The 14,578-nt window shown below is 32.4% G+C and overlaps 2 protein-coding genes across 3 annotated transcripts in view; one reads left to right on the top strand and one right to left on the bottom strand.

Annotated features, from left to right (window-relative positions):
* The window catches only part of LOC128989647 (potassium voltage-gated channel subfamily KQT member 1), a 349,887-nt gene extending 347,516 nt beyond the window's left edge, over positions 1 to 2,371 (top strand). Inside the window, exon 15 of the mRNA XM_054411608.1 lies at positions 70 to 2,371. Within this exon, the coding sequence (XP_054267583.1) occupies positions 70 to 78 (9 nt within the window). The 3' untranslated portion in view covers positions 79 to 2,371. The remainder of the gene's footprint in view (positions 1 to 69) is intronic.
* A 1,400-nt stretch (positions 2,372 to 3,771) lies between these two features.
* The window catches only part of LOC128989767 (uncharacterized), a 53,204-nt gene continuing 42,397 nt past the window's right edge, over positions 3,772 to 14,578 (bottom strand). Inside the window, exons 2-6 of one of the 2 annotated variants that reach the window (XM_054411805.1) lie at positions 9,147 to 9,251; positions 8,440 to 8,526; positions 7,893 to 7,976; positions 5,502 to 5,639; positions 3,772 to 4,109 (exon numbers count right to left, since the gene is read on the bottom strand). In XM_054411805.1, coding sequence (XP_054267780.1) covers positions 4,011 to 4,109; positions 5,502 to 5,639; positions 7,893 to 7,976; positions 8,440 to 8,526; positions 9,147 to 9,239 — 501 coding nt within the window. In that variant the 5' untranslated portion in view covers positions 9,240 to 9,251 and the 3' untranslated portion in view covers positions 3,772 to 4,010. The remainder of the gene's footprint in view (positions 4,110 to 5,501; positions 5,640 to 7,892; positions 7,977 to 8,439; positions 8,527 to 9,146; positions 9,252 to 14,578) is intronic. The other variant, XM_054411806.1, reaches the window with a different exon arrangement.

Genomic DNA, 14,578 nt, shown 5'->3' with positions numbered 1-14,578 from the left:
TAGACTAGTTGAATCGTAAACCCGAGAATGAGCTGTTTTCAATCTGTTAATCTCCTCTCTTTGTTGTAGCTGATTTGATAAGGAGTCAGGAAAGAATTGTTTAAACCTAAAGGAATTGTGTGAAACTCGCCGAAATAGAAGTTCTAAAACACAGCTGTCGTCTTTTATCCAATGGGACCATGATGCAAGATATTGCTACTTTAATCCTCAGATTGAATTTAACACTAATGGATCAGTAGTGTATGTTTAACTAAATTATATGATTCTAGTTGTGCACTTTTGTAGTGAATACGTACAAAAATAAGCTTGGGATTCAACTTAGTAGCCTAAAAGACATTTTATACGCAGTTCTCACCCCAAAAATGCTTCCATGTACATTTTTTAGTGTTTAAGACTCTTAACACGGCCACACACTGCTTCCATAGCTTTTCTATTGTCAGGAGGTTCTTCTATAACTGTTTTTGAACCCTCAAATGTTTTATTTTGGTTATAAAGCTGCATCATTTTTCTGTTTTGATATGAGTTAGTTGGGTTGGATTGTTCTTCATTCTACATTTTCACACAAAGAAAACACTGAAAGCAGATCCAAAATTATGGCAAAGAATGACAAGTATCTAAGACAACAAAAGTAAGTTTTAAACCAAGTTTCCAATGTTAAATGCTATAATCGCATGCTGATGGAGAATGTAAATATAAATAGCCAAACTCATTGACGATTTTTGATCATTCAAAATAAATTTCTTATCAATGTTGGTAAGGTGTTCATAAGGTAGTGTAGTCATACAACTGTGCACAAGCTTAGAAGGTAAACAAACCAATTGATAAGGTAAGCTTTATAGTTTGTCACACTTGTAAAATTCAAAGGTAAAAAGTGTAAGATTGAAAAGTAAAATAATGCAAACAATATTGAAACCATTTGTAGTTGCCTGTTGTAAATAGTATCTTAAATACTCAATTTCAAAAGTAAAAGGTATTAATATTACTATTTATTGTGAATATTAATTACCTTTAATTATCATATCAATTGAGTGGTACTAAACTAAGAAAAATATTTTATATAACTGTCAGTTTCTTTAATCTTTTAACTGTGTTAAAAAAATATCACTTGGTGGAGATTCGACACTAACTTTCCAAAATGTTAGTATCATGAACGTTTTGATTTGGTTGGTAACCAGAATTAAACACCTCTAATTCTGTGAGAAATCATAGAAAGAGGCCAAAACCATTACTTATTTACTCTAAAATAACTCATAATCTTAATAAAACCAAAATAGATATGAATATGTGTACAACTGATTAGGCTACTATCATGAAATAAAAAAGTTCTTTTGTGGTTGATTGTTTCAAATAGTAAATTATTGTTTTCAACATAATTGTAACCATAAACATGGAACTATGTAAAATAACTCAAAGGCAATGTATAATTCTTTTATTTTTTATGAAAAATTTATCGTTAAATGGAGCAATGGTGTCCAAATACTGATAACCTCCAATATTACCTTTTAGGATGTAAATAACTCGTAAGCTACAGTGTTTGTCTCTCAAGTGTTAAAAGTATTTTCTTCCACAGACAAAAGGACACCTCATCTACATCAAATGGTGCTTTGACTGTTACTTTTAGGGTAATTTCTACGCTTTCTTGTTTACATTGTGATATACATGTCGTCGGCTGAATCTATGTGTGCGGCACAACCAGTGAGCGGGATTATATTTCTTGTTGATTTTGTGATACTTTTAGAATCAAAAGTTTATTAGTTATGTTGATTGTTACCACTGTACTATATTGGATTTCTGTAGATAATCTTTATTCATTGCGCGGGTTGCTATTGAATGAAATTTGTGTGTTGAAATGTAATATTAAGGTTTATTCTGCTCTGTGTATTTGGTGAGCATATTTTTAAGTACCAGATTTTCATGGTAATAATTTTATGTTATACATAAAATTTAGTATTTCTTCTTTAACTGTTTTTCATCATGCAGCGGAGTTAATTTGCTGTAAAATTATAATTTAGTATTGTTCTTTATTACTTTTAACTATGAACAACCAAACTGAATGATTTATGATGTAAATATGTCCGTTACATTCAACACACATAGTTTTCCTTGTAATATATTATCCTATTATATCTAGTCTAACTAAAAGCAATGAGTGAGAACTGCAATTTATATATAAGTCTATAATGCTGATCCTATGCCTTAAATCTTAGTACATAGACATCGAAATATATTTGACTTCATTCTTATTTATTTGTAGTGCATAGTTTGTATAATATACAGTTAAGCGTACGATTGATAGCCTGTTTCTTTTCAATATGTACTCATCATCACTGATATTCTATTTTACAACACTTTGAATTTTATTTATAAATAATAAGATTTTCAAATAAGACTATGTTCTGATTTCAGTTTCCTGAATTTTCATATAAAAGATAAATTACTTATAAGTATTTCCTCTTGAATTACCTTTCGCAGTCTAGAGTGTATTCCTGCCCGCCAATTTAAATTAATTTTAAAGTACAACAACCTAATGTTTTTATAATTATAAACTAAGTGACAAACCTATAGAAATTTATTTTATGGACACTCAAGAATACTTGTATACTCTTTATGATGAAACCTGTTTCCTGATCATTCGTCTACCTGGGGACTGTACAATGACTTCAGGCTAAGTCCTCGGTAAAGATAAAACACGGGTCACACTAGGTTGGCATCAGTGGCGAATTGAAAGAAGCCGCTACTGTCAGCTTAATGTGACCACAAAATTCGCAGCTGACACCGGCAGCCAGCGAGCATTTGTCAATGGCTGGCAAAGTAAACTTTTGGTAGCGAGGCAGCGGGGGCTAGAGGTCACGTGACCACTCACACTCGCTGATGCCAGCCAGCAGCGTAGTCAGACCACTTCCAGAAGCGTGCCAGCGGCAACCAAAAATAATTTTCATAACTTGGGTTTTCACAAAAGCACCTGTCTAAATATTTTCAATTAGAGGTTTAACTAATTCTAGCAATTCCTGGAATGTATGTGGGGAAATTCGTAAAACATTTTTGTATGTTTCTGATTCATCTTCTTTTAATTTTTGCAACCGGCTGGAATAAGCTCATAATTGTTCCTTTTTTGTATCCAAGGCTTGGTCCACTAACTGTCCACTAACGCCTCTTTATGCGCCTCACTAAGCATCTTTAAATAAAGTTCTTTTTTCATTTTTGATTATTGATGTTGTCATTTTTGAATTACGTTGAATATATAAATTGGTTTAAATACCTGCTTCTATGTAACGTTCTTTTTCTTTCATACACATCCTCAATATTAGATTAAGTACTGATTTATGAGGACCCAAGGACGAAATGGCGACAAGAATTGAGCTTTAAACTAGCGACTAAAAGTAGTAATGTGTAGCGGCTGACAAGCAGCCTAGTGTGATCTGTGCAAAAGCTGCTGCTTGGTGGTGCTGTTGCCAGTCGCTGATTGCCAGTCGCTGATCACCAGCGGCTGGCGAGCGGCCTAGTGTGTCCCGTGCTTTAGGAAACAGGTTCCATCATACAGAATATAGGCTGTCCACTAATAGGCTATTTTCTTTCAAATCAAGGGACGATGTTAAAAAAAATTTGTGTGGGTTCTGAAACACTGATTACAATAAACTGGCGCATGAGGGACTTTTTTACCAAACACCCATTACATAATAATGTTTGGACTTTTATTCACAAATATAATACATTTCTAAGTACAATATACAGTTTTTACAGTTTTTCAATATTTAAAATACATGTAAAGGATATTAATGGGATAAATACTTAAAACGTATAAGAGAGGAATTATATTAAAATGAATTAACCAAAAGTCAATGTGTAAAATTTGAAACTTCTCCTACATGGTATATTTAAAATCTTGAAGTTTCTCTAATTCAAACATTCAAGAGGTTGAATTTTAACTAGTTATTCATTTTTAATACCATCCCTCTCTATATAATTTATAAATTGAATAAATAACTAATCCCTACAATTGTTTAGCAATGCTATGTTTGATTATTTGTCAAGTTTCTATTAGGTAGTAAGAATGGTCTCACAGCCTCCCTTAGTTCCTTCCTGAAGTTGGCCACATTCGTACTTGATTGCTGGAACATACAAACTTTTGATTATCTACAATAGTTTCCTCCTTACAGAGTTTTTTTATTTGTCATTACTACTTAACCATAGCCAAAGTATAATTAAAATCCTTTATAGAATGGACATATTGTGTTGAGTTGGGCTATCTCTCTATGTCACATTAGTAGGTTTCAAATTTTGGTTAAAGTAGTAAAAAGTACAATTTATACATGCTAGGATTTTAATTGTGGCCTATTCAGACAGATCCAACAAATTAAAACCGACTATTTAAGCATTTTTTTTTTTTTACTTTTGCATTTTCAAATCTGCAATAGTTAACTATTGCAAGCATGTTGGTGTTTACTCTAAAAGTTGCCAGTATATAGTACAGTATAATAACAGATTACTCAAATTTTAAATAATGAGATACATACAATTAATTCTTGTTTCATTAAAGGGTTAGGGGGTTGAATAATTTTCTGTTTTAGTTTTCATTTGGTTGTATATTGTGAGGTTTTTTTCACCATTTCTTAATTTGCACTTTTTTCAACACACCTTAAAAACATAGTTCTTGAAATAGCTTTTTGTGTACTAAAAGCGTAAAGTATTTCATTGCCACTGAAGCACTGATTTTGAAAGCGTCAATGACTGTTTATGCTTAACACACATCACGAGGTTTTTACTTTCACCCTATTTAATCCATCCTCTCATAAACAACAGATTACTTTTTAGTTGTAAATAAAATGTCATTTAGGCTTTTTTTGCTTTTTTATGTATGATTCTTGGATTTTAGTGTTTTATAGAAACGTCAACAGTGAAATCACCTGATTTAATAACGAGTAGGAATAGTCATCCCCCTCGCAAATGGGAGCGAGGATGAACAAAGTGGAAATTATCTATTATACGTACTGCTTACAGGTTTGGCAATATGATTATTTCCATTCATTGTTTAAAAATTCTTTTTAGCTTTTGATTTGTTTCCCAAAAACATTGTTTGAAGCTTCAATAAGCAAGTGTTGCTGCTACAAACAGTCGGTAGTTTGAAAGCTGCAACATCCAGCCAAAATCAACCTACGTGGTACACTTATTCAATTTGCCTGTTTTTAAAGGTTTTAAAGGCTATGTTTGACTGGAAAATGTTAAACAATGTGCTAAAACCTATTGACAGAGCAATCGTCGCAGGGAATAATCACATTGTTTTTGTGATCGGAAGCATTCACCCTGTTGCATATGTTAAGAGCAATATTTTGCTATTTACAGACATAAAAAATCTGTGGTTTTTTTCAACTTAACTGAAATTTCTGCTAATTTAAACAAAGGCAAACCAAACAAAAACAGGATACTGCTCCAAATTATGTCTGTTGGTACTCTGGAGTATTTAAAATGAAGTTAACCAATTTGTTACACTTGTATACACTCACATCCACAGCTGCTTGCCACTCTGTGTTGAAGAGCCTCTGCAGACCTCTGAAGTTGTTGCCCAATATCCTAAATAGTGTGTCTCTTGTGATAGGTTTAGGAGGAGTTTCTGTTGAGTTTGTACCTTCTTCTGTCACAGCCTGCATTCAGAAACAGTGTATATAAAGCTATGTTTTTATAGTCATCAATAGTTATTAAACTTACAAAAAAGGAGCATATAATAATTTTGTTTTCATTGCAAACTGACTACTATGACAAAATAGGTCTGTACTTCGATTTGACGTCCCGACCATAATGGCAAAATTTGCAACTTTGGAACACGACAGTGGCAATCCTGGCAGCGATAACGTCGGTTGGTTTTAGAGACTGGTTCGGGTTGTGCAATAGTGTTGTTGTACCCTTGGTTTTGCGGTAAAAAAATGAAGTACAAGATTAATTTAGGTGACTTTGGGCTTTTTGTAATTTTGGTGTGCACGAACCGTACTTAGTCGTGTAATAAAGTAGACATGGTGTTAATTTTTGTTGATATAACATTTGAATTGCTACGTTAACCTAGAAATCCACTTTGCCTCCTCAAACATGAGGTGTAAGGCTGCCACCAGAATAGAGCCAAATAATATGTGATTTCACGACTAGAGTATCACGATCATCGCGGGTTTTTTCACAACCAAAATAGCTTTATCAATTGTACTGTGAAATTTGTTATGGTCGTGAAAAAAATGTTAATATCTTTGTAAATTGCGACAACAATTTTTCTTGTAACAGTACAATTAATTTAAGGATGTAAAAAAATAGATTTTTAACTATTTTTACATAGACAGGTATCTTTATTGCCTCATATAAGTTAAAGATTATAGTGTATAGGAGTTATGTGTAAAACTATTACATTTTAAAAATTAATTATGGTTTATGAATTCTTGTGGAATATTATAATAATAAGAGTAGTGGAAGGAAAACCTAAATAAACAATATAGTGATTCTCGTTAATCGCCAATTCCAGACCATAACACTTGTACCTGACCACAACGTTGATGATTTGGATCATAACAAATTCAAAAATTGATATTATCATCATATTCAAATTTTTTTACACACACAAGAAGGAAGCCTTATTAAAAACATAAAGGTTTTTCATATATCGGTAAGGTTTGTTCCGAGCTATACAAACTTAAAGAGATTTTTTTACAGCTTTTTAAAAAATGTTTAATTTCTTTTTTTTTATACCAAATATACCAAAAGCTTAGTGAGCTTTTTATTGCAAAATGGCCCTAAAACTAAATCTATTTACAGCAAAACATATTTATAAAAATACCATTAACTATTTTTAATATTCATTTTTACGTTCGTTATGGTCGTATGACAGAATTTTGTGTTTTTCCGTCAAATATGCTATATTAATAAAAAACTACCAAAGATATTGCGTTACCATAGACATTTTATGAAACTTCAAATGGAAATGCAATAAAAAAAAGTTCTGAAAAAGAGAAAAAAAATTATTAAGTGCTTTTCTTAAAAACGTACGTTTATAAATTTTCACTCAGTCATATTTCAGCAGGACCTAAAGTGACAAAAGTGTCACTTTAATTTGCAGTATAAGAAAACATATATGAGCAAAGTAAGTGTCCAAATTCTGAAAAACTGCAAAATTTTAAATCGGAACGCCCAACAAGTTATTCGGTGTTGCAGCCAACTCTGGTACAAGCGCAATTTTTTTATGACATACCAAAAGTTTGCCGAAAAGTCGACAAGGAACTTTATGATTGATCTTTACTTTGATCATTCAACCTTTACCTGCAGTGCCAACGGACATTCTATAGAATGACTTTGTATGTAAGACTAAGTATATGACCTAATGAGCTTAATTTCATACTTTGCCTGATTCATTAAGCATTGTATAGCATTCCTGATTATACTTTGCCGGTAACATATACATTAAGGAACACAAACTATAGAGAAAATGTAAGCCGCACACCTATCAACCGCATACCGGTACTTGAATGAAAGGTCTTTATGAGAAATTTATCGGAAAATAAGGACCTTAAATTGCTAGCGTTGGTTAGCTGCTAGACTTTTAAAAATTATGAATAAATTTTCTAAACAAACTGAAACCCTGAATTAAAATTATGGCTTTGACATTCCCTTCATTTCAAAATTATCTTTCTTTCAACACAAAAATCATGAGAATGCGTCAAGTGGTTGATTCAGGACTGTGAAATAAAAAATCCCTGTCATGTTTAAATAAATAGAATAGTTATGGCAAATTATCTTTTATCTTTTACAGCTATAACCAATAGTTAATCAACTCGTTAAGTATCAGTAGTGCAAACAAATTCTTTACATCATGCTTACCATTCTTTAGCCTTGTGTTGGCTATGTTATCTGTAACTACTTACATCTGGAGAGGGTGTTGTAGTGGTGAACTGATCATTAAATATCTTACTGATGTTTCTGGCAGCTGCTCCAGTGTCAGATATTGTCTGTAAAAGTAAATCATGCCAATTTTTGAAGCAGGTGCTTTTGGAAAGAACATATCACAAGCTTGTGTCACAGGAAATGGAGGATAACTTTTGAAATAAACTACTAGGTAGAACGGAAAAGTCTTTTATTTTAAATATCTATCCACGAAACGTGACTTTTAAATAGACATTTTTGTTCATACATCCTCATATCTGTCTATTTTAGAAATCATGTCTTCAAGCTAAAACACTAAGTAATCTTAACAACTAGTTGAAAGTGCAAATCATTATACCCTTCAATCAGATAATGTTGATCTTTCATCACAAATGAATGATTAACACTTCATTGTTAAATTGTAAAGTTCTTTGGTTACAGCTGACCAACCAATATTTGTCTCTTTTGCACTTTTACCACACAGAATGTACGGTAACCAAAACTATTAATAGCTTAGGATAAAGTTTGTTGCTAATATTAAAATATTACCTGACCAAAAAACTGTCCAAGCAAGAAAAGAAAGCTCGGCGGCCTCCTATATGTAGCTCTTGTCACTCTGGATTTGCCTATCTGAAACTCGTTTGAAAATTATTTGAAAGCAAATTGTGTAAAGACATGATTGATGGATGTTTGAGAGTCTGGTTGTTAACACTCAATCAGGCTGTGACATTAAACAAGTTGTTGGTATTTCAATGATGAACGATCAACCCTGATGACCCAAAAATTTAGGTCCTGAGTACATGTAGTGAAAAATGTTTTTCATGCTCGTATTCAAATAATGTCCTTAAACATTTCATGCACACACCTTGAATGTATATCGTAAGTACAATTGACACTATGTGTGAAGTATTTGTCATTCTGATGATGGGTGACCCAACATCCAAAAATAAGGCCAAAGCAATCAAACAAAACTCCTAATTGAACTTTAAAGATGTCTTAAACTTCATTGTCATGATAACAAAATAATTTCATTTAATTTTTATATTAAATTTACTAGTTGATAAAAGTACTATGATTTGTTTTAATAAAAAACATAGCTGATAAAAGGCCCAAAATGGTTATTACTGGACGAGGTCCCAAAAATCACTAACACCAACAATGTAAAAATCATTGTAAATCCATTACCAATTAAATTGTTACAGTAGGTTCCTGTTCTAAATCAATTTTTGTTTACTAAGACTTGGAGATCTGCTCACCAAGGGTTGCTCAGGTCCAGAGTCCTGGTATGAAGGTAGAGAGAAGCACGCTGCCATCACGCTTGCTAGTAGTAGCCATTCCAGAGCTCTCATCTCACAGCAAGTCTGCAAATTATGTCACATTTCAAAAACTACATCAGGCTTTAGCTATTTCACAGCATTGGAATTTATTAATGGTATACATTTGTTTGCGAGGAAACATTTTAGGTGTTGATTCTTACTTGAGAATAATCTGTGTTGACCTTTAGTTAGGAAGCAAATTCTAAGATAATATTGAGTCACTGATTAATAATAGATTAATGATAGTCACTGATTGATGATAGATGTCCAACAGGGTGAATGATCAATTAATGGTAAAAGGTCCTAAATCAATCACTAAAAATCAGAATGAAACCAAAACTGTACCCAGTACCGGTACGTACAATTAATGTATACTCGTCCCATTAAGAAAGTAATAGGTGTAAAATAAGATATCTTGCTATGTGTATTCATAATCCTAACACAAACTCTCAAAAAGTTTTCCATAATAAGATAATAAGACATCAAGATATGCTTTTTTGACTTATGCAATTAGTCACCATGTTTTTAGGTAGCCTATGTAATGAAAAATAACATCATAAACATAAAAAATTGTTCCAACTTGTCTGAAATTTTGTTTTGAATTTTATTCAACTTATTTAAAATCAAACAACACAATGAAAGAGAAATAATCACATTTAAATAATTGAAAAATTTAGAACCATATAGGGCAAAGCCTTTCAGGATGGTTTTTGTTGTACAAAATAAAAGGCAAATGGAAATTGAGGAAAGAGTTTTAAGTACAATTGTTGCAAAAAAAAAAACAGAGTTTTAAACATTTGTTTGGGAGCTCCAGTGTTAATTCGGCTTAATATGAAGCGCTGTAAACAAATCTTTCTAACTTCTTTTTAAAAACCAAAATTTCTTATGGAAACCCTGAAAAATATGTTGAAAACATCAACATGCAAAAAAGGAACTGAGGTTCTTTGGACTGTTGTAAAATTTAGTTTAAAACATGTGTTGTGACCTCAATTGTATTCTCATATATAATTTCACACCAACAGTGCAGCCAAAGTATGATTACGTTAAGAAAGGATCCGAAAGTTATCAATACAAAAAAACTAAAAATGTTTTCTTAAATAAATTTGATACAGATGTCCTTCTTCCGTTCTTTTGTTCCAACAGTTTTTAAAAAGATTTTATAATAACTTGTTCCTAATGTAATAGGGAATTTTTTCAATTTCGACAGGAATTTCACACTGAAAAAAGTTGTTTGGTGTTCAGGGAAACTCTGTATACATGACCTAGATAAGACAACCAACAGGATTTACCCATCTGCTATGTCAATATCCAATCAAGTCCTTGTATACCGAGGCTGCAATATTGAATCCAAGCTATTCTTGTTGCTTGAAAGTCAATCTCTCGGAGCAACTCTTTACATTTTTTAGAGCTCTCAAACCACTGAACAAAACTATACTGGAAATAATAAATTTTTCATGTTTTCATTTTCTCTCTAGGTTAGGTAGGTTTTATTACAAAAATATAATTACTGATTGAGACGATAACAATTTTCAATATTTTATGCCCTTTAACGATTTTCTTTGGGACAGCACAACGATGTGTTTGTATTGGGGTGAGCTGTTGAGAATGTAAGGGATGTCGAAACTGGAAGGACATCTTACAATAATTTTTAAGGCTTTGTATTAGGCTCATTACATCAAGCCGTTGATCGACATTAAGTTGGCAAAATATTTTTAAAATCCACAGACAGTTCAAGGAGGGATTGTTAGTCAAGTCAATCGTAGAGGTAAAAAAAGAAATAAAAACAACTAAATAATAGCATATACACCTCTATCGTAGAGGTGTATAGTCAATGATGTTAGTCTAATATGAGGGACAGGGACAACTTGAATTATATCTCAGATCCTAAACCTTTAAGACATGTTTGTTTTCAAAGCCTGCTAATAAATGTGAAAATGAGGTGTTCAAAAATGCTTACAAACACCAAAAAAGCCGTTTAAACACTGTGCAGATTGACGCCAAAGTTCGGAGTCTGTGCAGCCGGATTGTTAACTCATGGGATTGGAGAGATTACCAAGACTATTTCCCTTGGTAGAGGAGCTCTTTGATACCTTGGTTTACATTTCACGTTTGAGTTTCCTTACAGTCTGTTCAGATGTAAATACTAAATACATCTAAATTGTTAGTAACTGTAAAAATCTAAGTTGTTTTTCTTATATGAGGTTTTTTATCTTTCTGTCAACTATTACTTATGGTTACATATGATGTACCAAAAAGGTAAATCTTATATAAGTTGTTTACTTAGGTTTTGGAATGTTAATAATATTGATAGAGACCTCACTCATGGCTAAAACATTAAATCTGCATACTATGATATGATGTTGAAAAACAAGAAACATTTCTAGGGCAGAGTGTACTGTAGTTTAATATTAAGCTCTTTTCTTCTTGTTTCATATTGTATTTAATACAGTTTCCCCATCAATCCCATCATAAATTGAAGGTTGTAATCCATAAAAAATACACCTCTCGCAGCAAACCATTTGTATTTGCTTTAGTGCATTTTATCAAAATAAGTGTAAAACCAAAGGAAATTTACACTTTAGACCCATGCTCAAAAAGTTGTTTGTTTTTAAGAGAGGGAAGGGGGCATTTGACTGAAATGTCAGTTGACTGGATTGAATTCATTCAGTCAGGAAGATGTACAGCAGCAATCCTCCCTTGAGAATATGCAATGTCAGTATATGTCAGAGCTGACTAGGTCAAACCACATTCACATCTGCTTATATTTCTCCTCCGGGAAAAACCTCTATCATAGTTTGAAACCTCTGATTATAACAGCCACAGAAGATTTTCAGCTCACTGGAACTTAAAAACATCAACAACACCCCTGCCTGTCCAGTGTTCATGATGGTTTTCAAAGTTGAGATCTCATTCAAATATGTTGAGAGTTTTTTGCAATCAATTTTAATATAATATTTGATTAATGGAATGATTCTTTTTAGCGAATTTTCCCAATAGGGAAGAAATTATTTTATTTTTTCTTAGCTTTTAAATTTGAGAGAGGAACTTTTATGGGAATACTTTTACGTCCAGTTGTCTTGAATTGCCTTATCCAACAAGCAAGCAGTTGATAAGCAGCCTTCTTCCTAAATTTGGTCTGAAAGTCCCTCTGAACATTAACAATGCATTAGTACAGTACGAGAAATTATAAACATAAAATGAGTATTCTTGTTTGGTAGTAGAGTGTAGCTACTTGCTTACAGGCTTCGTGGTACTCAACTAATCAACAAAACATAGCCTTGTCAAAAACTTTTAAACTGTGTAACAATCAACAATTTGAAATCACAGAAACAGACGTGCCAACCGTTTAATTTTGCACATTTTTTCAATAATCCTGTGTATACCTTCCTATTTTAAAGTGATTATTTTCAATGGTAGTTTTTGTGGCAGTTATCGTATTTACGTCTATATGATCATCTACCCATCGTCGAATCACAATAGTCTTTGTATACCTACTTTAACAGTAAGAACACTAATAGCTTAAATAATTTCTGTTTACTCATTTTGTTAAAATTAGAAATACCCAGACGTAGAGGATAATAATTTGAAAAACAAACTGTTTAATTTATCGATGTGTTACACTTCAAGAAAATTCTAGGTACGGTTACGTGCCGAGAACCGACGTTTAAATGTAGGGACTGGGATGCCGGTACCAAGAGGGCGAGCAAGGCGTTAGTAAATCCGTACCTGGGTGCAAAGCTACTTTATGCGACCACAGTGACATCATAATCACCTCCCTTGCTTGCGGCTAACATCCGATCATGGCACCCGTCACTCTTCCCACAATTGTCATTTTCTTACTGGTAACGTGACAAGAAGAAGCAATGAGTGCAATCTTTGCATTGTTATTAAAACACCATCATCACCCAACTATGGCTACATACTTGTAATAATGGAAATTTATGTAAATACAAACATTTATATTTTAATATATGGTGTTATGCCGTGCGAAGGTGTAGGGATAAACCCATCAACACGTGTTAGGCATTAACTGGTCGAAGGTTGGTGTTAGTGGCCCATTCAATCAAGAACCACTCCAATCTATCACCCGTCGCCTCCCAAGATCATACCTCACGCTGTCTAATATCCTGATCCTCTCACAGACGTTTATTGAAGATTGGTGCATGTTACCAAATAGTTAAAACTGAGCCTGCTTAAATAAAGTTGTCTATAAATACAACAGTAAAATGGTATTTACAACCAAGCTCACGATGAATTTCATGCATAGTAAAAATTTGATATATCGTTTGTGAACTCTCTAGAAAAAATTCACAGGATTATTCCTTGGGTTAATACATGAATATTTTACATTATAAACATGGGTTGACGGAGCCTCGTTTTCCGTCTCTCTGTCTGAATGTGTTTTTTATAAATAACCTTATAACTCAAGTTTGAATCAAGGTACAAACTTTAAATTTGACACACTTGGTAATTTTAACGTGGTACACAAACATGCAAAATTTCATTTCGTTGACTAAAGCCGTTTCAAAATGGCGGCCATCTAAAATCTTTGACCTCAAATTACATGAAAACCACTAGAGTTACAAAAAAACACAAGGATAACAAAATGTAGGAAATTTTATGCCAAATCAAATGACACATAGATCTTAAAGAACGGACAACAAACAGCTGAGCTATTAATTTTTTAAATAATTAATAATTTCTTTACTGGCTTCTAATTGTTATTTTTTATTCATCAAAATCATCTGATACAGAGTACATTACGTAACCATAAACAGATCTCAATAGTTAAGGTAAAAATAGGACACTTAATACATTTACCATCTAGTAAAAAAACTAAATTTTGTTGTTAGGGAAAACCAGCTGTCTTACATTCTTGTAACAATTTAGAAAGGATCAGATGATTTTAAAGAATAAACAATAACAATTAAAAGCCAGTAAATAAATTATTAATTATTTAAAAAAACTAATAACTCCAAAAAATCATCTGTCCAACCAGCTGTCTTACATTGTCGTAACAATTTAGAAAGGATCAGATGATTTTGAAGAATAAACAATAACAATTAAAAGCCAGTTAAGAAATTATTCATTATTTAAAAATTAATAACTCAGCTGTTTGTGTTTTTTGTAGCTCTAGTACTAGTAGTAGTTTTCATGTAATTTGAGGTCAAAGATTTTAGATCGCCGCCATTTTGAAACGGCTATAGTCAACGAAATTAAATTTTGCATGTTTGTGTACCACATTAAAATACAGAAGTGTGTCAAATTTAAAGTTTGTATCTTGATTCAAACTTGAGTTATAAGGTTATTTATAAAAAACACATACATACAGACAGACGGAATACGAGGCTCCGGCGACCCATGTTTACAAT

The sequence above is a fragment of the Macrosteles quadrilineatus genome, unplaced genomic scaffold, assembly GCF_028750875.1.
Source record: "Macrosteles quadrilineatus isolate MER2022 unplaced genomic scaffold, UCM_ALF_1.0 Scaffold_3__2_contigs__length_128488019, whole genome shotgun sequence".
Taxonomy (NCBI): domain Eukaryota; kingdom Metazoa; phylum Arthropoda; class Insecta; order Hemiptera; family Cicadellidae; genus Macrosteles; species Macrosteles quadrilineatus.
Note: the sequence above shows the minus strand (reverse complement) of the source record. Positions and strands in the feature narration are given on the sequence as shown.